A 22,766-nucleotide genomic window follows, 5' to 3' on the forward strand; every position below is an offset into this window, starting at 1 on the left:
AGGAAACGAAGCAACAATACTTCTGAATCAAATGACTAATTTTTTGTATAAAATGTGCTATGAAACTGTCAATGTAATATAGATTTATAAACAATTTAAAGTACAAATTGCTATACATATATATATCTATAATGTATTCATAAAATACAATTACTTTGAGGTCAAGGAACTATGCATCTACATATTCGTGAATGTTCTTGTATCATTTTGTTTAGTACCATATCAATTATAATTATGTTCATATAAGCATTTATTCTCTCGAAATAATTATTAAAAATAATTGAAAACAATGAAATGTGAGATTAAGAATACAATTATTATCGAGTACAATACTATAAATAATATTCATAAAACGTGACAAATTGTAAACGAAACAGAATTTAATTATTCTTTACTACATTTTAAAGATTGCATGGCATTAGCGAAGTCTATTATTTTGTTCATTAATATACTGTATGTATAAAACGTACATAATTTATAATATTTGAAGAATTAAAATATTAAACAATAAAAACAAAACCTTCATATATTATATAAAATTGTAATCTTTTATTTTGTCTTAAATTCATAAATATTAGAGAATACTATTTACACAGCTTGAAGATGCATCATATTTGTCAAACAGTACAGAATGGAGTAACAATTTTAATCAAGACAAATCAACAGCAAAAGTAAATAATGCTACATATTTGTATATATATAATTCCTGTGATGTAAAATAAAAATAAGGCAGTATGGGTATAATAAAGTTTAATGGAAATAAAAATAACTAAACAATACTGTTGTATTTTGTACGTTGCTTAAATTTTATATACTGTGTAAGCTTGAGCTTACTAAAGTTAAATTATTAAAACAATATATATATGTTTAAAAATTGTTGCTACTCAGCACAACTGTGCCGCTAAAATGGCAGTACTTTAAGTAACGGACATCCGTACTACTTTACAAATGGGCTGTGCTTGATAATATTTAAAAATGATGTAAGATTTGACTGAAAAATGCTCTACAAAATTTTGAATTCTTTCAAATCTAAGCATACCTTGCCTTTCTCTATATAAATGAATTGCTATATCTTTTGTTGTTATTATATATTCATAGATTAGAAATTATCATTGTTTTATTGCTTATACAGTATTTGCGATATGCATTTTATCTATGTAGCAAGGCCTGCATCTTTAGCTATACTACTGAACAAACTAGTCGAATTATGCAGTAATGTGTCTGGAGAATCATATTCCATGATGCGCCCATTATCCAGCACAATAATCCTATTAAAAGTTTTTTTATTTAATATCAATCATTACTTTGAAAATTATATTACAAATTTGTAAAACATACCTGTCTGAATCAAGAATTGTATTAAGTCTATGAGCTATTGTAAGAATTGTGCAATCTTGAAACTCTTGCCTAATTGTTGTTTGAATTAAATCATCTGTTTCTAAATCAACTGAAGCTGTTGCTTCATCGAGAATCAATACTTTCGTTTTTCGAAGCAATGCTCTTGCTAAACATATTAATTGTCGTTGTCCTATACTTAGATTCTCTCCACCTTCTGATAATTCATATAAAAGACCATTTGGCAAGTCTAAAACGTAATAAGACATTATATTTCCCATGTAATTTCTCAATACTATTTATCAATAAAATAGTATTCACTTTTTACAAAGGATTTAAGATGCGCATGTTCCAAAGCTCGCCAAATTTCGTCATCAGTATAATAATTGAAAGGATCTAAATTTATCCTTAAACTTCCTGAGAATAATACAGGATCTTGAGGAATAATAGTCAATCTAGATCTTAGGTCATGAAGTCCCAATTTGGTAATATCAATGTCATCGATAATAATCTTTCCATCAGCTGCTTCTATTATTCTAAATAGAGCTAATGTCAAAGACGATTTCCCAGCACCAGTTCTACCAACGATGCCAACTTTTTCTCCTCCCTTAACGGAAAATGATAATCCACGAAGAACAAGGTCTAAGCCTTCCCTATAACGAACTTTGTAATCTTTAAATTCTACTCGCCCTTGCAAAGGCCAATCTTTAGGTGCTGTATAATCTGGATTTTTCCATGCTGCTTCTTGAGGGGTTTCTCCATATTCTTTTATTCTTTCTACAGCTACTATGTTAGTTTCAACATCAGAAGTCATTCGTACTAACCAATTCAATGTTTGAGTAACCTAAAGTAACAATTTTTATAAAAATTTGTTTTAAAATCAAGTTAATCAACATTTATTCATTACTCAGTAATGAAACCAATAATAAAATCAGTAATGAGTGGTGCATATATCTCATATCTCGTTTATATGTATAACTTACTTGTAAAGCATAACTAATAGATAAACCAACTACACCAGATTGTATAGTATCTCTGCCTAATACAGCAAACAATGCAGCAAAGAAAATAATTAAATTTCCAACCATTTCTAAACGTACTGCCAACCATCTGCAACAAAACAATGAATCACATTTCATACAATCATTTTAACTTTAATATTCATTTGACATTAAAATTTTTAGGAAAAATTTATACCTGTTTGCAATTATACTAGGGTAATAGCACATCTGATTAAAATCTACTTTACTTTCAGATTCCTGAATAAATCGGTCTTGCACTCCAAATGCCCTAATCATCTGTGCTCCTAATAAATCAAATACTGATATTAACTATATATAATTATATATTTTTGCTACTTAATTATTCTAAAATTATAAATCAATAATAAAACAAGTATTTTACATACCAGAAACTGTTTCACTAAAATGTGAATATATAGGAGATCTTGAAACAGATTCTAAACGTTTCAACTGTCTTGAGGATGCAACATATAAGCGTTGAACAAAGTAATAAATTACACTTATCGGTATTATGACTGCTATAAATTCTGGTGTACTAAAACTTATAACCACTAAAGTGGCTATGACCTGCAATATGAAGATAATATTCAGTACAAAAAAAAAATATTTCTTAAAGAATAAAAACAAAAGATAAAATCAAACACTCATATACATATAATCAATACATATAAATACATGTATATAATCATGAAATAGTAACCAGAAACTAGCTTTGATACAAAGAACTTATGAGTTAATGACCATGCAAGTTCTTAGATGAAGCACCCATATCTATATTTCCAGATATTAATACACAATTGAATACAAAACTATATTCATTTCAATTAAAGAATGCTTGCACCAGCATCTCTACCATTTATTACACAGGCATACTCTCTTCATATTTGGTAATTTTAACACAATAAATTATAATAGTAATTTATTGGAAGGGACACAATTATACTTGATCTCAATTTACACAATGTTTTTACACCAAATTATTTAAAATTACATATTATTATTAATTACTTAGAGTTCATTAAAGAACTATAATTGAAGTAATGTAATACATCATTCGATGTAAATTGCAGAATGATTAAATGACCAAGATGTTTTTGATGATTATTCAGGAAATACCAACCCTTTAGCGAAATAGAAGTATACGAGCATCCAATGAATTATGATTTAAGGAATTATAGCATGGAAATGGTTATAGTCAATCATCTTAATTTGGTTCAGGTATTTCCAAAAATTACCTCAAACAAACAATAGATGCTATCGGAAATTTGTTGGGGAAGAGATGTGTCCAGTACGTCGACATCTTTAGCAAACCTGGAGATAATACGACCAGTAGGAGTCGTATCAAAGAAGGTCAATGGGGCACGCATCACTGCACGCAGCATCATTATGTGCATCTGGCGAGCAGCCAGCCAGCAGCCCAGTTGCGGTGCCAAATCGCAGAAAAAACTCGCCATCGCTACAACATCAGACATGATTTGCTTTCATTGTAACCATTCTAATAAAATGGTACAAATATGACCAAAATTTTAAGAATCTAAGGCACTCTATAAATTCTTTTCATTTAATATTTTTATATGAATTTTTCATTATTATTCTGAAGTTTTATTCAAAACAAATAGTTTATAATATAATTTATTATCATATAATAAGAATGGTTTGAAAGCACTATTCGCTTCTAGTATCCATAAACAAATAGAAGTTCATTTCATCTATATTTTTTAACAACTATAAGTTTGTAATATGAAAAAATTAAAAATACTAATCTGTCTTATGTTATGCGAGGTGGTGAAGTTTGCTGTGGTGTGGCATGCCAGATATGAATAATGAAACAATGCACAAGCAAATCAAGCATACTTAGAGAGGTATTCATATTTGATACAAAAGATATATACTACTTTGAAGCATAAGCAATGTTAATTTTTTATAAAAACATTGATTGTATAATTGTGTCCATTACCTTACTGATTATGATGTTATTATTGCTCTGTAGGTTTTTATACTATAGATTGTTGGTGACTGTATCAAAAGATTGTTAAAGTTGACATTTATTGCTAATTACCTTTTTTTATGATAAGATTTAAACATTAATATGGTTGATATTGATTAAACAAAATATATGTAGATATTAACAAAATACGGTCACCACACAATATATTTTATTATACTAAGGAAAACATAATCATGAATTAAAGTAAGATCTTATCTACCCCCAAATATAAGAATGAATTCTACTAGATTTTACATTAAAAAAATATAGATTATGAATAAAATCTCAAATATTTTTTAACAAACACTTGTCCAATAAGTTAATATACTTTTGCGAATAAAATAACTATTAACTGACTATTATAATGATATTAATAAATAGAAATACTTTCTTTTTCAAATAATCAGCACATGAAACCCTTTGATCTGTACAAGCATGCAAACATTTGTATTTCAGTTTCATAATTCTTTTTATATTTAAAAAGCTTACATTTTTTATGAGCAAAATCAGATATAAATGACTGGAACCATTATTAAACATAGCCACTGCGTAAGTGGATATAAACTTAATTCATAATCTTTGATGAGATTTAGAATTTGTTAAGCACAGTATTTACAACTTGAAAATATCATACCCCAAAGAGGCAAGTAATCCAAGAACGCAGTATGGATGGCAGCGTATTATCAATGACATCAGTGTCTTTAGAGAGTCGATTAAGAATTCGACCGGTTGGAGTTTTGTCAAAAAATGACATTGGGTTCCGAAGAACACGTTGCAACGTATTCTCGAAGAGATGCACGGAAGCGCGTATTGTTCCTTTTGCCAAGATTAATGCCCCTCCAAGCACTGTCAAGCCTACAATGATTGGTGAGAACTTTGGTATATCATTAAACCTAACGATTATATATCAAGGACTGCATCAGTTCTTGCAATATTTCCATTTCACATATATTATAAATTTAAATGAAAAATTAATCTTTTTAGCAATAATATCGAATTTCGTTATTTCTCACCATCTGCTTAATACCACGTGCAAGTCCCTTTTTACAGTTACACATGTATTAAGATGCATTTATAATTAAAAGATACTGATATTATTGTAGCATATTAACAGAACATGAATAAATCCTTACATCAAAATTACCTAACTTTATTTATCCTAGCAAAATTAACTAAGTAACATAAATTAATTAATAAACGTGCACATTACTACTATCATCTTTTAATTGCTATTATTCTTTAAACAAATTCTTATATTCCAAACGTATTAAAATTTTAGATACTACTTTTCGAATTTCTGCATAAATTTTTTTCATTAATACCGATTGATCAAATTTTTATATCAATATTTGTAGATGTAATGTTTGATGATAAAGTATCAAGTATTACATTACTGTCCTTTCTAAAATAATGTAGTATCAAACAGAATTGGTAAGAGATTGTAAAGATTATAGTATGAAAAATAACATTTTCTTTGTCTAAGTACTGGTTATTACAAAATGAATTTTTACATAAATAATCATTGTTCTATTATTATGAAAAAATGATATAGCATGTTAATATTATTAGTAATTCAACCTGACTAGATAGAAATATAAAAGTACACACTTATATGTATATAAAAAATAAATAAATTTGCAGTTTCAATAACAATCGAATTATAATAAGTATGAAAATTTAAAAATATAAAACATATAAAATTTATATATTTTGATAATAGATAGGTAATAGAAAGCTTTGTTATCTCTCTACTTCATGCTCAAATATTATACATAAATATTACATGAGTTTATACATATATGTGAATTGATCAGTGAATAAAGTAAATAAGTACATGCGACATATTAATTGCGACAAAATGCGATAAAATTAATTTTGAACAGCAAAAGTAATTGAAATAATTGCATTTAAACATACATATAGCTTTATTAACATAAAACATATATAAAGCTTTATATAAAACAAAGCTTTATTTTATTTATAAATATTCTGTTAACACAGCAAACCGCACTCGCATTAATATTTTAAGATTTCGTTAGTATTTTAGTTTTAATTGCGTAATTTCAAACAAAATGTCGAAGAAAAATATAATGGTTTTATAATGTTCATATACAAACAGTTAGTCACGCATTTTGTACAAGCATATTTTGTTTTATTATAACAGTTTAAAATTAATCAACAAAATTTAATTGTCTTAAAACTGTGTAGTCTGTGAAGGAACACGCCTTTAAAACAATATTTAGTTTATGATAAATAAGACAATTACTGTGTTGAAAAATACTTGGGATATTACATATTTTTGAGAGATAATCTTACCTTATATAATTGTTATTTGGAAAATTCTAATTCTAAGAAACACTAATCATTAAAAGACAAATAATTATAAATTTTTAAGAACATACCTTGACCAAGACCAAGTCCACCATAAACTCCAAGATACATATTTTGTTTAGCATGATCGACTGTATCATTATAAGTTGTTAAATTACTGTCTGACCATACACTGAGCCAAGCGTTTGAACCAATACTAAATCCTTGAAAAATAGCGTTCATTATAATTGTCGATATTGATAAAAACCAACCAATGGATTTGAAGTAATGAGAATAGACTCGCCATTTAACCTTGATAGCAAAAGTAATACATAAAATTACATTTTTTTCAATAATTTTATCAAGTAAGAGAAATAACAACTTACACTTCCAGTTTCAGTTTTTTCCACCTCTATTAATTTTTCTCCTGATTTCGGAGGTAATAACTTTGTTTCTTTTATCTTATTGCTATTTTCATAAGTACCAGATTGCTGACTACTTGTAGAATACTGTCTAAAAAATTAATAAAAGATCTACACATATAGATATATGTATATAAATAATACCAAATATATTTTATATAAATATAATAATATATAATATAATTTTACCTTTTCAACGAACCATTTAAGGATCTTTTATCAACCATTGAACCAGATTCACTTTGACTTTCTGACATTCTTGATCTACCTCTTGTTAATTTCTGTTGGAGTTCATTTGATCCAATTGTAGATTCCAAATGTTGTTTAATTTCATGCAGATCTGCCTCTGATCCGCCATCAGCATGTACTATTTCAAATTTGTCACAGAAAAATATAAACTAACATAACATATTAAAAGATAAATATCATGAATAGTATCTTGAAATTAGAAAATAGTAATAGGATACACTTTTACATTAAAATAACAAAACCTTGAATGCATTCAGCAAATCATGGCTGTTAATTTCAATAGTTCAAAAATAAATTACAGAAAGAATTATAACACTAGTCACTTCATTTCAATAAGTCTCTGACTCAAATTTAACATGCAATAAAATCTTACATGCATATCTTTCTCTTTTGAACAAAGGAGAAAATATATTATGCTACAAGAATAATAAGAAACAAAATTGATGTGAAGGTTACTTTATGCTACAAGCTGGCTGATAAGTTTTAATAGTAGCAAGTTGCAAAAAATACTAACATCCTTGATACTCTAATATCACAAGCCAAATGCAATATAAACCATTTTCTGGACAATCACATAAATTGAAGTAGGAAAAGGAATCGCAATTACTTTTTTCACTGACTTACGATTTCCAACTTAGATTCATGAAAAATATAATGAAAAATTAATACAAAATAGAATACCTAAATAGAAACTGAATAGAAGAAATTAGAAAAATTAGAAAAAGTGATATATACCTTCTTGAAGATGTTGCACTAGAAACTCAGAAAAGGCTCCTCTTTTTTCTAAAAGTTCTTTGTAAGTTCCAACTTCTGTTATTTCACCATCTTTAAGAACAATGATGTTATCAACTTCAGGTAAATAAGTAATACCATGTGTGACAAGTATTCTAGTTTTCTTCCTAAGCAGACCACTAGGGCCAATTACGTTTTCAAATATATGTTTTCCAACATGTGAATCTACTGCACTCAATGGATCATCCAAAAAATAAATATCAGAATCATTGTATACTGCTCTTGCCAATGATACTCTCTGTTTTTGCCCACCAGATAAATTTATTCCTTTTTCTCCAATTTCAGTTTGATCACCCGCAGGTAGCACTTTCAAATCTGGATTTAATGCACATGATTCAATTACGCGATTATATACATTTTTGTGCATTGACTTTCCAAATAAAACATTATCTTGTAATGAAGCATTTTGAATCCATGCTTGTTGAGGCACAAATGCTATAGAACCCTATTTATAAAAAAAACATATAACAACATAAAGAAATCTTTCATGTTAAAAATTTTGACATTTCTCTAATGAAGTATTTACTTTTGTATTAACTCTACCACTTATTTTGTCCATTTCTCCAAGAAGAGCTGATAAAAGAGAACTTTTCCCTGATCCTACAGTACCAACAACAGCTATCAATTGACCCTGTTCTACATGAAGATTGATATTTCTTAATGTTGGTCTTTCAATATTTTCCAAATCCCATGCGAAGGTACCATTCTCAATTAATAATGTGTATGCTACATCACATTAATATATATGACATATCCAGTACGCAATAGTCGCAAATATATAAAAATCATCAGAAACTTACATTCAGATGGATCATGTTGAACATTATTTGGATCTAACTCTTCTGAATTCATGAATTTATTAATACGTTTTACGGAAACATAAGCCTAAGTATTATACATTATATTAAAAAAGAAAAATCGTGATTGCATTGTAATTTAATATAAGAAATTTTTATTTACCTGAACCATGTTACCAATTATCATAGGTAATATAGAAAGTGGAAACCTTAAGATATTAAAAAGACTGAGTGAAACAAAAGCAACTTTGCTATTTAAACGATTGTTTTCATCTATAAGTACATAGGTTGCAAAAGACACCAGTGAGACCTACAAAGTTTATAAAAAAAAAAAAAAGAAAAAGTAAATAAATAATGAAAGAAAACAATAAAAACATGGGTAAACATAAAAATCATGTTCATCCTTAACTCATCTTTAAAAACTTACTAAAAAAGGTGCAAAAGACCAGATAAAACTTGTTCCAGAATTGAGATATGCTGTTTCTTTAAGTACTTTAATTTCCTTTGTACGTATCTTAAGTATTTGTTCCTCAAAAGAGGGTTCCCATGCATATAGCTTTAATACTTTTATACCATTAAGTACTTCATTCATTAATTTAACTCTTTCATCTTTATATTTCATTTGTCTAATTTGTAGTGTCTTAACTCTATTAGTGATTAAGACATTTATTGGGATGAGAATAAGTAGAACAGCTAAACCAGCGAGCACAGCTGGCCCCAAAATTTCCCATAAAAAATATAATGCTAAAACTATTTGCATTGGTGCAGACCAAATCATATTTATATATGCCGTTAAATCCATAAATCTTTGTGCATCCACGGACATTAAATTTACTATTTCGCCAACTGTTGACTCTTTTCTGGCGGAATTAGATATTCTCAATGCTTTCCGATAAATTGCTGCAATTAACGCAGTACGTACTCGTAATCCAACTAAGAGCATACGATGAAAATATTGAGACAAAACTAATGTTTGAAATGTGGCTGTAAGTAAGAGTAAAACTGCATAAAAATAGCCTTTCCATAGCGGTCCGGGTTTCTCAATAAAATCGATGAGTAACCTATATTAGAAGCATCATTAGTTTTCAGCTATGATTTTAAGTAATTAATTTTTAATATAAATAATATTAAAATTCATTTGCTTACCTTAATATTTGAGGACTAGTGAAAATTACAATATCTTGCACGAATTTAAGTGCAGCTCCAAATAAAAATGTGGCACCAAAAGCTTTGCAAAGAGGAAGCAAAACTGATGATGTCTTTTTCTTATATTCATTATTAAAATCTACTCGACCAGATGATTTTCTGAACGATGCCTTAGTATTTTGTACACTAGAAACAGATAAAAATTAAGTTTATATTTATATGCTCAGCTATATATACGATTTAATTAACTTACCTACAGTAAGTCCAAAATACTCTTGTTAGCAAAAGTAAATTGATATCTTATTACTAATGTAATATATGATAAAATTTATTTGATTTTATTAATTCATTTTTACTATATTCTTATTCTCTAATATTAAATATTCATAAATATCACACTCACTTGTTACTTTTTTGTGCACTTTTATTCCAATATTTGTTGAATTTAGGTACAATTTCTTTAGCTGTGTCTTCTGGATTTATTGTCCATAAATCTGTAGTTTCCAGAGGTGTTTTAAAACCTTTCCATGCCATTGGATCAAACCAAGTAAAAAAGATTTTTGCTGGAAATGAAGATCTTTGTTCTGGACATGGGTTCTCAACCTATAAATATAATATAGAGCATTAAATCCTAATATTTTATTTCATGCATAATATCATGTATCAAGAATATGATATATGTTTACTTACCTTGGGATATTCTGAATATTTAGGCTCTGCATCAATCAAGAAGTTCAATAAGAATAAAAGTACCACTATTGGATAATATATCATATATGATACAAATGGATAAGTAACTTCATGCTAAAAAAATGATATGAAAAGAATTAATAAATTAATAATGAATTTATATCAATTGTTTGATTATTTACTGAATCCATTATTACATACGTTATTTATATATAACCTTAATAAACTTCTATATTGAACAACTCCGCATATGGTAAGGAGAAACCAAAATAAATATAACAGTCCAGAGGTTTGCATGCCATATTTTCTATTATATATTACTAAAGTACCTGCCTTAATCTATAAAAATGTTAAAAAAATGATATTACTAATATGTAAGTTCAAATTCATTAATTTTTTGTGTAATCTATTTTAATAATTTATATTCTAATAATACTTACAAAAGTAATAATTTTTATAACTGGAGTACAATAATCAACATTATAAACTTTGACATAAGTACTTCTATGTATAGCTGTTCCTACGTCAACAATACTAAGTATAATCAATGCTACTATGAGTATTTGTTTTAAGATAAATAACCATGTGTATGGGATATTTTTACTTTTACTGTTTAAAAAATAATAAATTTCTATTCCAGAGAATAGCCATAAAAATATACATGGCACCCATATCAACACAGTTTTCTGAAAACATTCTGTGATGTCTGGATCTTCTGTATTCCATGTTAAACTATTATTCTAAAATGTGGAGACATAAATTATTATAACATTTGTATTAAATATATATTATTATATATTATAACAAAAATTCCTTCTTAATTTAAACAAAATGACATTATTATATTTCGTTTTGAAATTTGTTAAATACTACTAAAACAATACAAGTAATATGTTTTAATATCTCTATTCTTTAATATTAAACATAATATTATATTTTCAAATATTATATATAATCTATAGTTTAATTTAAAAATCTTACAACATAAATAAAACAAAAACATATCGAAGGTACAAGTAGAATTCTTACCCAAAAGTCAGTACCACAAAATTGATCCATAGTATGATCTTTCATAAAAATACATTTACTACTTCATAGGTTTTTTCTTCAGTTATATATCCGAATTACACTTATCAGTACCCTTTTATAGGTTTCTTGAGCAAGATAAAGTGTTGTACACTACAACACAGATATCAGTTAATTTCAATAAATGATCGTACTCAACTAGAAGACGTTCAATTGAAGAAATATACAATTACATTATATGTATATTACCTTATATATCTATCTAAAACTAATTGGTACACAACTATCCGCTCACTTTCTCAAACAAACGTAAACTGTGTCTGAATAGAGACCGATTCACATTTTAACACTGGCTTATTTGCCCAATCAAGATGCATTACGTCATCGCTTACATTACATGCGCAAAATTCTGAAATAACGGTTCAACTTTTAAAAAGATAGAATTATTTGTATAACCGAAAATGGAAAACTCGATAAAATGAGAATAATAGAAACTTTTAAAATGTATCATAAGTAATTTATGTTATTAATAAAACAATATATTTAAAACGTAACATAACTTTCTATTAAAGTATAAGAATTTTTAGATATTTTATTTCTTTTAAAGATGTATATCTAATTCTTTATTTTCATTATGATTTTCATTCACATGTGCAAGTATATATCCCTTTTTAAAATTAAAAATACCTGTGTATCTCGTATTTTTATGCTTATTTTTCTGATTTGTCATGAAACATAACTAATTATGTAATTATTTTTCATTGTTATATTTCTTGATATATGCTGTATTGTAGTATGTATGAAAGGTACACTTTTTTTAATCAAAATAAGTTTTTAGATCAAATATAAATTACGTCAATTTTTATGTTTCATATCCCAGTTCTTTATCTAACAGAGCAACTAAAAAAAAATTAAATGAAAAATTGTACTTTACATTTTACTATTACGAAAGAACAAAATAAAGATTATTTATGCTTTTATTTCCATATACGAAAAAGTCTCCGTGATATAAAGCTTTTCCGAAGGTGTGATATCTACTTAAACTATACGATACCAAAGATTATTTAATATTCTATCAATATTTAACAATATTTATTGAGATAATGATTGATTGTATACAAGATTTTTAATTTTGATTTTAAACGATAATTGTATACCAGAAGTTTCTTACCATGTATTTCATAAGATCACTCTAAATTGTATAACAATGTACGTGTACGATACTACATAATGTGCAAAGTCACAGAATGACGCAGCTATATTTAGCGTACTGATATAAAAGATAATAACGCAATGTATGTGTAAATACACATCTACTAATCGCTAGATTTGTTTTTGAAAAATATTATTATTGATTATTTATGTCTATTTTTATTAAAATTTAATAATATTCTAAGCAATGATACAATATAATATTTTTTATACGTATATTGATAAAACAATTTTATAGGAACCTAATTCTTAATATATGCAATTTTTTGCAATTGGCTGTAGTATATTACTTTATATTTAACTTAGTTGGAAAACATTTTATATAACTATAACGTTAATATAGATATAAAAAGTAAAGGAAGAAAAAATGATGTGATTATGTAATTGTGCTGTATTTACCTTATATAGTTATTGTTTTTTACAATTATAGACATTATTAATAAATATATTTTGTCTTATAATTAGAAAGCCAACATTGTTATACAAGTTACATAACATATTTTCAATGATTCGAATATCTTAATTGCTACATATCTACAGAGTGTTTCTTTTATCTCAAAAAATCGAAATATCTCGTACGGCATTGATCTTATAAAAAAATATTTTTTAAAACAAATATTATTTACTATGAAAGGGCACATCATGTGATGCAAACTATCTTTTTGCAGATGCGATAGGGGGGGGGGATATTAAGGTCAACTTCATTTTTTTAAATGGAACCATATATATCTTCTAATACATACGTTAATCGAACCATCTTGGCATTCTCTATAAAAAAAGTGTTAACCTGCCTGTGTTGAAAAATGTTAGTTTGGCATTTCCTCTTTACTGTAACAGATATTTTCACTTTAAATTATCAAATGAAAGACAAAGAAAACGTAAATACCGCCTCGCGCTTTTCTTGTCTTTCATACCTTAAATTTGAGAAATTAAAGTTAAAATATCTGCTAAACTAGTAGTTTTCCGATATAAATAGGTTAATACCTTTTTATAGCTAATGCTGAGATGAATCGATTAATGTATTAAAAAATATATGATCCCATTTAAAAAAGTGAAGTTAACCTTAATGTTCCCCGTCATCATCCTACCTGTGAAAATATAATTTGCAACACATGACGTGCCCTTGACATCAAACAATAATTGTAAAAAGAATTTTTTTCTTGGAACCAATCACTTACGAGATACTTTAATTTTTCGAGATAAAAAAAACATCTTGTATATTATAAATATGTACAATAGAACCCTGTTTATATGAATCTGCTACGGAACGAATTAGTTCGTATAACTAGGTTATTCATATAATAAGAATCCACCTATTTCTCTTCAACAGCTATGATTTTTCATTCAGTCAATAGATCATACTTATATAAAAGATTCCATGAAACATGTACTTTTAAATGCATAATAATGTTGTCAATTTATGTCATATAACACGTATCCCTAGAGTCCTTACTGTTTCAACCTTATTGTTAAATGTTCATGTAAGTAGATTGACACTTGGTAGTAGTTCAAATAATAGGAGCTTAGTTAAAGTTCAGTTAATCAGGCATTGCTAAAATTTTATTCATATAAACAAAATTCTCCTATATTAATTTTGAACGTGTTATATTTTATATTATATATAATGAATATTATATGATCATGATTTAATATGATGTAAATATTGGATATTATACATGTGTAATAACCAGTTATATTCTAAATTACAAAGTATGGGAAAATTAAATCTATCATTCTATGGTAATGTATATTTATTATTCAGAAATATATCTTTATTATATGTGTAATTTAATGTAAATTTAATTTATATTAATTTTACTAAATTTGATAAGTTTGGGTACTACTAAATAAAAGTGTTAGTAGCTCTGGTTCGGTTAAATTTTTCTTATATTTTTGTACCATTTCTTGAATCTTCAAACGTCTACGTACATGTGGTGGGTGGTAACTGTAAAATATTATAAATATTGTACATATTAATATGACCAAGCTATAGTTATAATTTTATATACCTATCATTGTCAAGCCTTTTCCTACGTCCCATATTTAATGCTGTTTGTCTAACAAGTGTTCCCAATACCCTTCTAGACACAACCATCCCATCAATTAGTGGAGTGGCCAAATTAATTCTAGAAACTGGACCTTGCAATCTGACTCTCATTAATCCACTACTGAGAGCTTGGAGAAAAATTACTTGTACATCTGATACTTGAATGACTCTTGATTGTTCAAGACCGCTATAAGTACAAGGAAGAAGATCACCTGCACATAAAATGGGATTATAAAATTTTCTTTATTTGATTAAAATAAATAAAAATCTTTATTTAAGTGATAATACTAATTGGAAATTGAGCAAAATCCTCTAAACTCTCTAGCCAAACAACCATAATTTTAATGTCAGTTTGTACAGGTAAAACTTGTTTAGCTGTTTTTCTTGGTTTTACTAAATCCACATTAGAAGAGGTACAGGAATTAGATCCTGTTAAACTAGGTGGCTGTTTTTCTAAATCAAGTGACATTGTTCGCGAGTTTTGCATTGTATTCTGTCCTGTCCCACTATTTCGAGGTGAAGTACTTTCACTAATGCTTCTTTCAAACCAAACTGCAATTATTAATTATTGTATAATTCGTTCACATAATATAATATTATTTTCTTTAATACATTGTCATTCGTCTAAGTTGTACCTTGATTAGAACTGATATCACTACCATAACTTGTTTCCTCCAGTGAGTCCGAATTTACCATATTGTTTAACTGAGTGGGTACAACAAAGGCAATTTCTGAGCTAACATCTGCCCAATAAAGTACATGAGTATCACCATTATAAAGGGCTCCACCATGATCACTATGAGCTGGTTGTGGTACATTCAATTGTGGTGTTACTCTCCATGAAGTAGAAATATGTCCAGTCCAACCGGCATGTGTTGATACAGAAACTGGCCAGCCAAGAGAATTTAAGAATTCTAAGAAATTCGATGATACATTCGATTCATGTAACTATAAAAATAAAACTACTTTACAAAGATGTAAATATATAACGATAAAGTATTCTAAAATAAAAAATGTAATTACCACGTTAGATAATATTTCTGTAGAAGTTTTTTGACCAGCTTTTACATAAAAAATGTAAACAGTATCACATGTTCTTGGACTAATGTTATCTAAAGTTTCTAAGTCTAAATAAAATCCTGGAATGGTTGGATCTAAAGCAGTAAGGCCACTGTTTCTAGATTCATTGTTTTCTTTAGGTTCGATATTTAAAAAACCAAAATGACTTAGAAACAGACGTGCAGTTTGAAATTCATGGCAAATGTGAGGAGGTACACATTCTTCTGTCTTTTCCTCTGAAACTTTATCATTTCCATCACAATATTTTGTTTCAATATTCATTTGACGCTCTAACAATTGTGACAAAATTTGATGTTCATTTCTGATTACATCATTATCATTCATAACTGCTTCTAAACTTGGAATAGATTCATCCCTAAATAAAATTTGGGTATTTCAATAAAATCCCATTTTTTAATATTTTGAATTAAATGGAAATACGTTGATGAAATTTAACATACACTTTACAATGTGGAATTCGATCTACATTATCAGGAAAGAATTTAGGTTTGTAATCTGTTCGTGGAGCAGCTTCAGCTAATGGCAGTGGTCGACCTGGATTTGTATTTACACTTCTTATACTAGATCTATGTCTTGGTAAATGTCGAAGCTGCATCGTCCAAGCATGTCTTCCAAATGGACCACGTATTAATACAGTTACAGTAGGTTGTGGATCTTGATCATTTCCAAGTGGTTCTTCTAATAATGCTAATATAGTAGCATTTTCTGCAACAAAATATCGAAATCTTTCAACTGCTGCTTGACGTGGAACTCGACCCCCAGTCCAACTATTACAATGTCGGAGAAGTGATACTTCATCTAGTAAAGATGACAATGATTGTGCTCCACATGCACTAGGGAAATAACCAACCTGTAAACAAATAAATTTACTTAAAATACTTTTATAAATTTATTATTTGTCAATCATAACATTGCCTAATATACTTGTTCTAAAATGACGGTAAGAAGCGCGTCAGCAGCGTCTCTAACACGCATAGATGCTGGTTTTAATTCTTTCTCATCTTTCATTTTAATGGGTTCACCAGGTTTTCCTACACTTTTTGTTCCTGACACACCAAGTTCGACTACTTCCAGAACTGTTGTTAAGCAATCCTTATCCTAAAAGAATGATTCTAATTGTAAGTATAAATTTGTTGCAATGCTAACATCTGTTGCAATTAGATATAAATAAAATAATAACTTGTAACAGTTGTGAATGAGCAGTGAGCCAAGTTTTTAAACAACTAAATGCAGCAACAATAGAAGAATGAAGATCTTTAGAATGAGCTGGTGGTGGACGCCAACACTGATATGCAATATAGTCGCAGAGCCATTTCACAGCCCGTTTACATTCTAAAGCATCTGCAATATTTATTAAAAATATAGTATTTTGTAATTAAATTTTAAACTATAAATTGTATCATAGAATATAATTCAACCTGTTAGTTTCCTTGCTGCGTATAAAATATTTAAAATTATATGAGTTGGCATATTTCCTAAATCAAAAAGTACTATTATATATTTTGATAAATTTTATAATTTACCTGTTTCACGAATACGTGTTCTAGCTAATCCTGATAATATCTCAAGAGCTGCTAGAGAAATATTTAAATCTGTCTTCCATGATGATATTAATCTGTGACAAACTAAATATGTAGCTCTTACAAAAAGAGCATGAGCTGAATCTGTAACAGTAATCCATATATTTAATTATAAAAAACGTACGAATTTAACTAATTTTCAAAATATAATACTATGTACAATATATGTTACAAATCTTTTGAAATGCAAGCTTTTGCATAATGTTATCCAAAGAAAGCTTCAATGTATAACAAAAACATCGAAATAAAAATAGATGATATTTCACAACATTTCTTATATGCACGATAATTAAACACAAAACTAATATAAAAAATACTTGTATTTACCAAATGCAACACATTCCTCTTGAAGAGTTGTAATATCAGATGTGTCACCGAGCGAACGTTGGTCACTGGATATACTTATTTGACTGGCAGAATCGCTGGTGACTATTAAGCAATGATGAAACAGTACAATGATGAATGCATAACAAAACATAACTTATAATAATAAAAATGAATGACATCTTACAGAAGCAGGTACAAAGCAAATACAAGAAAGTAATGTTAAGCATTATGATCTTGCATTGGATATAAGGCAAAATTCAATCTTAATTTACAAGCAACTGATAAATGTTAATAAGCTGCCATCTCGAATAATGAAATATTAGTTCCAGTTATTATTACTGGAATTATGTAATTTGGAATTACTTTTCAAATTTTAACATTAGGATAATTCTTTAAAAATTTTAAGAATTTCAGTATGTATAGATACAACTTAATACCATTTAAGTAATACACGAAATAACAAACCTGATGATAATAAATTTACGGCAGAATCATGTGCCAGCGCGTCAGGTTGTGTGACTTGCTCAACTTCTTCTGCTGCTGCAGAGTCTTGTACACTTAACAAAAGAGCACCTAAAAAGGAAAATAGATTATAAAAATTGCAGTATATTAAATATTGAAGCAATATTACCTAACAACATATGAGTATTCTGAGAATCAGTTTCAACTTGTAGTGCATTTATAAGCAAATTCATAAGTCTCGATTTTAACTGTGCAAACGTTACATGATTTTTGTCAGTAACCATAGGACTTAGAAACGTTGGAAGTTCTTTGATAGTAAGGTTCTGTAAGATAAAAATTGTATAAATTGTATGAAATTATTTAATTTACGATTGTATTATTATAATAAAACAAATATTTTATATATATTAGTTACTTGAAAGTGTAGAGGTAACGCCAGCGTTGATATTAACAAATGTATTGAGGCTCTTCGTAAGTCCGATTTTGATACAACATTAGATTTAAGTTTTAAATCTTTTTCTGGAAGTACGGTTTCTAAAGCCGATATTACTGCAGGCACTAACACTTGTACACCATTTAGATCTAGACGAAATAAATCAGCAGAATTCAAAAGAATACTTGCTAACGTTTCACCGCATTCTCGGGACTGTAAACAAGGTTTAAATACGGATTATATATATTTTTACAAATGTTTTATGTGTAAAATTATAATGAATAATTTATTACCTCATCAACTTTAAGACCATGATTCATTGCTTGATAAAATCTAGCTAGATAAATAGGTAAAATTTCTTCTCCGGTCTTTTTAGCACAAAATATTCGACATAGTGCTCCCAAAGCTTCTGCTCTTCCGGATTCATAACGATCTATGCAAAGAGCTGGTGGAACATCGTTAACAGTTTCTTGCAAAGAACTAGGACCCTCAACAAGTACAGAAGATGGACGTTTTGATGCACCTGATGGTTCTGTTTATCAAGAACATTAATGTTTATATTACTTAATCAAATTGAATATTGCATCGAATAATGCTTACGTGGTAAATTTTGTGACCATCCATCAGTACCTATAAATGCAGCTTCGAATAACCATTCACCAAAAAGATGTAATATACTGTTACATTTTGGTCGTCCTGGAGCTAAAGGAGGTCTAATGTCTTGGACTAATGAAGTCATAGCTATAAATATAAGGATTTTATAATGTTCTAAATAAAATTGTTATTAAATAAAAATAATTTATTACATCTTACATGTTGTACTTGAGGCTGAAGATGGTCCTGAATTAGATATCAACATAGGTGGTGTACTTGACACACGACTTGTTGTTAAACCAATCAAGGAAGCTTTTGGAATTCCTATAATAGGAAACAATTATAAAATATAAATGATAATTAATATATTTTTCTGATAGTTTTTAGAATGTTTTCTAACTGTTTTTAGAATGTAATATTGCTCCAAAATAAGAAAGGAGAGAGAGAAGAAATATAAAAAAATATTTGATAAAAATATATACAATTTTAGAAGACATGTGTATAAATGTAAAACACCGAAAGATAAGTGCTGAATACCCTTAGTCACTGCAGAAGGTGTTACACTGAAACTTTTGGCAAGTCTGCGTTGCGTTGGAGGTGTAGGAGAAGGTTGTGTCATATCCTTACTACTTGATTTATCCCATCCTACACCTCCACTTCCAGTGCTAGCAGATCCACATGTGATGGTAGATACACAACATTCTTCCCAGCAACATGCCTGTGAAACTCCTAAAACATTTGTGACTGCGTGCAACCATCACCAACAAAGCAAGTTGGAAACTCCATATCCTATTATAGGTATTTCAAAGTAAATAGGAAAAGTGTTGAAACAGATCATCTTAATTTTTTTGTAGAATATACAATTTATAACTTGCATATATATGATCCCCAAAAAAGTGTGATATCAGTTATATTTGGATATTGCAGAACTTTACATAATTCAATTATATAAATATGCACTTACCAAGGAAAGCATCCACTTGTCCAGCTATACCTTTAATGGCTTTTAAAAATATTTGTGGCAAGCTTTGTAAACATGGATGTTGACACGGATCTATTACATTTGGGCTTGCAATAGCATACTGTAAAAATGCTTGAGTCTGTGAAATAACAGCAGGTCTGCATAGATCAACAGGATCACCTATAGTTCGCAACAATCTATACCATGCTTGAGCTACTGCTTCATCTGACATTGTAGGTGGCACAAGTTGAGAATCTTCTTCACCTAAATATGTTATTTACATGTGTAATAATGATATAAATTACTTATGTGAAGAACAATATAATTATGTATATAATGATAAATTATAAATTGAAATAACTAACTTATTTTTAATTCTGGAAACATTGGACCATACATAATTTGCAAGAGCCTTGCTGTAAGAGCAAGGCAAACACGATTCCATTGTTCTACCAATGCTAATCTGTGTCGCCAACGAAGACATGACTCTCTTAATGTGCGCCATAATGGTGGTGATGGAAAATTGCGTTCACATGCTACTAACCATACCTAAAAGTATTTTTATATACTTATTAGCTTGTTATAAACTGCTTATTCAATAACAATATTTTTTTACAAAAACATAATACCTCTAACAATACACCTAGAACTCTTTCACATAACTGCTCTCCAGCATCTTCTCTTGTTGCTGGAGGAGCTAAAAGTGCATCATTAATACCAATAAGAAATAATAATAAACTCTCCCAGGTTTCTCTTTCTAAAGTGGCAGGTCCTCTTGCAATTTGTTGCAATGTTCTAAGTACTCTATGACATAAAACAGCTTGCCTATTAATTGTATCTGTTCCTGTAAATAATATTTAATATTTTACAAGCATTAAGTATTTATAACTGCCATTAAAATGTAATTTCTTTATATTTAGTCCTTCATGTAATGTGGTTATTTTAGTTACAAAATTACCTAGATCCTGATATAAAAATGGCCAGACTACAAAGGAAAAGATAATAACTGTTAGATAAAAATATATCCAACATGCTAAATATTTAATTAATACTAAACTTTTTTGGAGTTAGGAATTCACATTATATGTTATAAGAACATGTAAAAAACAAAAGGAAAATATGAAAAAGGTGATTTATTTTATTACAGTGATTTATTTTACCTTCTCCTTTTCGTGGAACAAATAAATTATGAAAATGGCTGATTATTTTTCTGGCATAGAAATTAGGATCATCTATGATTGGTCTAGGTACACATATCTTCGGTGTAGAATATAGTGCAGACAACCACTCACAATATACATTAACACAATCTCTAACAGTATCATGCTCAGCCAAAGGTAAGGATAGTCCAAAACATATTACTTCCATACACCATTGTACTTCCTTATCTGTACATAATGGACTAGGCTCAGCTGCTTGTGTAATGCCAAGATTTGCAGCCAATTGACGTACAATAGATAAAGCAACTTCTTTTCCTGCTCCAGGAGAAAACTTTTCTAGGACACTTTGACTTTCTTCTGAGCCTTGTTGAATTAGAACACTTAGAGAAGCCCATTCGGAATACATTCCTCCTTGGGTATCCTATATATATATAATAATTAGAATATTATAATAATAGAAAAATTATTGTAATAAATATTATAACAATAAAAAAAAGTATTACGCCATTACCTTAAGATTAACTCTATTAAACACGCCTAAATTCATAGATTACTTTCTGGTTTGATGTCTTCTAAAAATTAAAAAAAAGAAAGTAAAATTTCGTATATATTCTTTCAATTTAGGTATAAAAACTGTTTAATCTCATTTGGTACACATGAAAACAGTACGTATATTTGCAGAATTATATGTATGTAATTTTTAAAGCAACAAACATTGTCAAATATGTATAGATATGTGTAAAACTTGACAGTTGCAAGCATTATTTGACAGATTATCACTTCTATGTAGTAAGTCTTCTCAATACGGTTTTTATTGGCTGTTGTATAATTGTATCGTAATAGTGTTTTCGTTCCTAAAAAATGTCCCCATATAATTTATTAATTTAATTTATTGAAAAATATATAAAATTAAATAAATTTTGTTTCGGTGTTAAAAAATAAATAACTATAATATTTCATAATTAAGAATTATTGATTATTTTTTTTTACATTATTGTTGTATAAAATACTAATTCCATTCATAAATATTTTCTTAAGATACAGTAAAATATTTCAAAATAAAATAAATGTGAGATCGAAAAATATTGAAATCATATCTACAAAATACATATCTGCATATTTGAATGTTATGTG

At 28.1% G+C, this 22,766-nt stretch overlaps 2 protein-coding genes across 14 annotated transcripts; both read right to left on the reverse strand.

Annotated features, from left to right (window-relative positions):
- Window positions 1-527: 527 nt before the first annotated feature.
- On the reverse strand, window positions 528-12,185 carry LOC100646583 (multidrug resistance-associated protein 1). 6 transcript variants are annotated; one of them, XM_048405209.1, is made up of 24 exons: window positions 12,026-12,185; window positions 11,780-11,929; window positions 11,191-11,490; window positions 10,952-11,089; window positions 10,751-10,864; window positions 10,464-10,663; window positions 10,314-10,334; window positions 10,061-10,246; window positions 9,342-9,975; window positions 9,078-9,224; window positions 8,918-9,002; window positions 8,644-8,843; window positions 8,061-8,562; window positions 7,950-7,958; window positions 7,266-7,443; window positions 7,041-7,167; window positions 6,747-6,966; window positions 3,593-3,813; window positions 2,744-2,924; window positions 2,533-2,641; window positions 2,319-2,445; window positions 1,657-2,179; window positions 1,339-1,585; window positions 528-1,268 (listed from the first exon to the last, which is right to left on the reverse strand). In XM_048405209.1, the coding sequence occupies exons 2-24, from the start codon at window positions 11,822-11,824 to the stop codon at window positions 1,154-1,156; spliced, it is 4,629 nt and encodes a 1,542-aa protein (XP_048261166.1). In that variant the 5' UTR covers window positions 11,825-11,929; window positions 12,026-12,185; the 3' UTR covers window positions 528-1,153. The 6 variants fall into 6 exon arrangements, with proteins under 6 accessions (XP_048261166.1, XP_048261165.1, XP_012163198.3 ...); XM_048405208.1 differs by lacking the exon at window positions 3,593-3,813 and adding an exon at window positions 4,979-5,199; XM_012307808.3 differs by lacking the exon at window positions 10,314-10,334.
- Window positions 12,186-14,721: 2,536 nt separating this feature from the next.
- On the reverse strand, window positions 14,722-22,499 carry LOC100648392 (ral GTPase-activating protein subunit beta). Of its 8 annotated transcripts, none has more exons than XM_020862686.2 (25): window positions 22,347-22,499; window positions 22,144-22,204; window positions 21,633-22,053; window positions 21,431-21,457; window positions 21,102-21,316; window positions 20,838-21,021; window positions 20,476-20,736; window positions 20,049-20,240; window positions 19,731-19,835; window positions 19,518-19,658; window positions 19,211-19,449; window positions 18,900-19,130; window positions 18,654-18,807; window positions 18,488-18,595; window positions 18,023-18,124; window positions 17,639-17,779; window positions 17,534-17,548; window positions 17,296-17,456; window positions 17,040-17,213; window positions 16,556-16,965; window positions 16,059-16,470; window positions 15,671-15,983; window positions 15,324-15,587; window positions 14,998-15,247; window positions 14,722-14,933 (listed from the first exon to the last, which is right to left on the reverse strand). In XM_020862686.2, exons 2-25 carry the CDS (start codon window positions 22,177-22,179, stop codon window positions 14,807-14,809), a joined length of 4,683 nt encoding a protein of 1,560 aa, XP_020718345.1. In that variant the 5' UTR covers window positions 22,180-22,204; window positions 22,347-22,499; the 3' UTR covers window positions 14,722-14,806. The 8 variants fall into 8 exon arrangements, with proteins under 8 accessions (XP_020718345.1, XP_048261164.1, XP_020718348.1 ...); XM_048405207.1 differs by having other exon boundaries at window positions 22,302-22,498; XM_020862689.2 differs by having other exon boundaries at window positions 21,633-21,860; window positions 21,925-22,053; window positions 22,144-22,498.
- Window positions 22,500-22,766: the final 267 nt, after the last annotated feature.

This window comes from Bombus terrestris, chromosome 4 (genome assembly GCF_910591885.1).
Source record: "Bombus terrestris chromosome 4, iyBomTerr1.2, whole genome shotgun sequence".
NCBI classification, from domain to species: domain Eukaryota; kingdom Metazoa; phylum Arthropoda; class Insecta; order Hymenoptera; family Apidae; genus Bombus; species Bombus terrestris.

What these genes read in the sequence shown, in the direction of transcription:
- LOC100646583 (XM_048405209.1), bottom strand. Translation starts at nt 11,824, where the DNA reads ATGAAAGATCATACTATGGATCAATTTTGTGGTACTGACTTTTGG. An exon ending in GTGGTAGAGTTAATACAAAA is followed by an intron (nt 8,563 to 8,643) that starts GTAAATACTTCA and finishes TTTTATAAATAG; the next exon opens with GGTTCTATAGCATTTGTGCC. An exon ending in TGGACTTGGTCTTGGTCAAG is followed by an intron (nt 3,814 to 6,746) that starts GTATGTTCTTAA and finishes CTGATGTTGTAG; the next exon opens with CGATGGCGAGTTTTTTCTGC.
- LOC100648392 (XM_020862686.2), bottom strand. Translation starts at nt 22,179, where the DNA reads ATGAATTTAGGCGTGTTTAATAGAGTTAATCTTAAG. An exon ending in ACAAGTGGATGCTTTCCTTG is followed by an intron (nt 20,241 to 20,475) that starts GTAAGTGCATAT and finishes CAAATGTTTTAG; the next exon opens with GAGTTTCACAGGCATGTTGC. An exon ending in AAAAGGCTTGACAATGATAG is followed by an intron (nt 14,934 to 14,997) that starts GTATATAAAATT and finishes AATATTTTACAG; the next exon opens with TTACCACCCACCACATGTAC.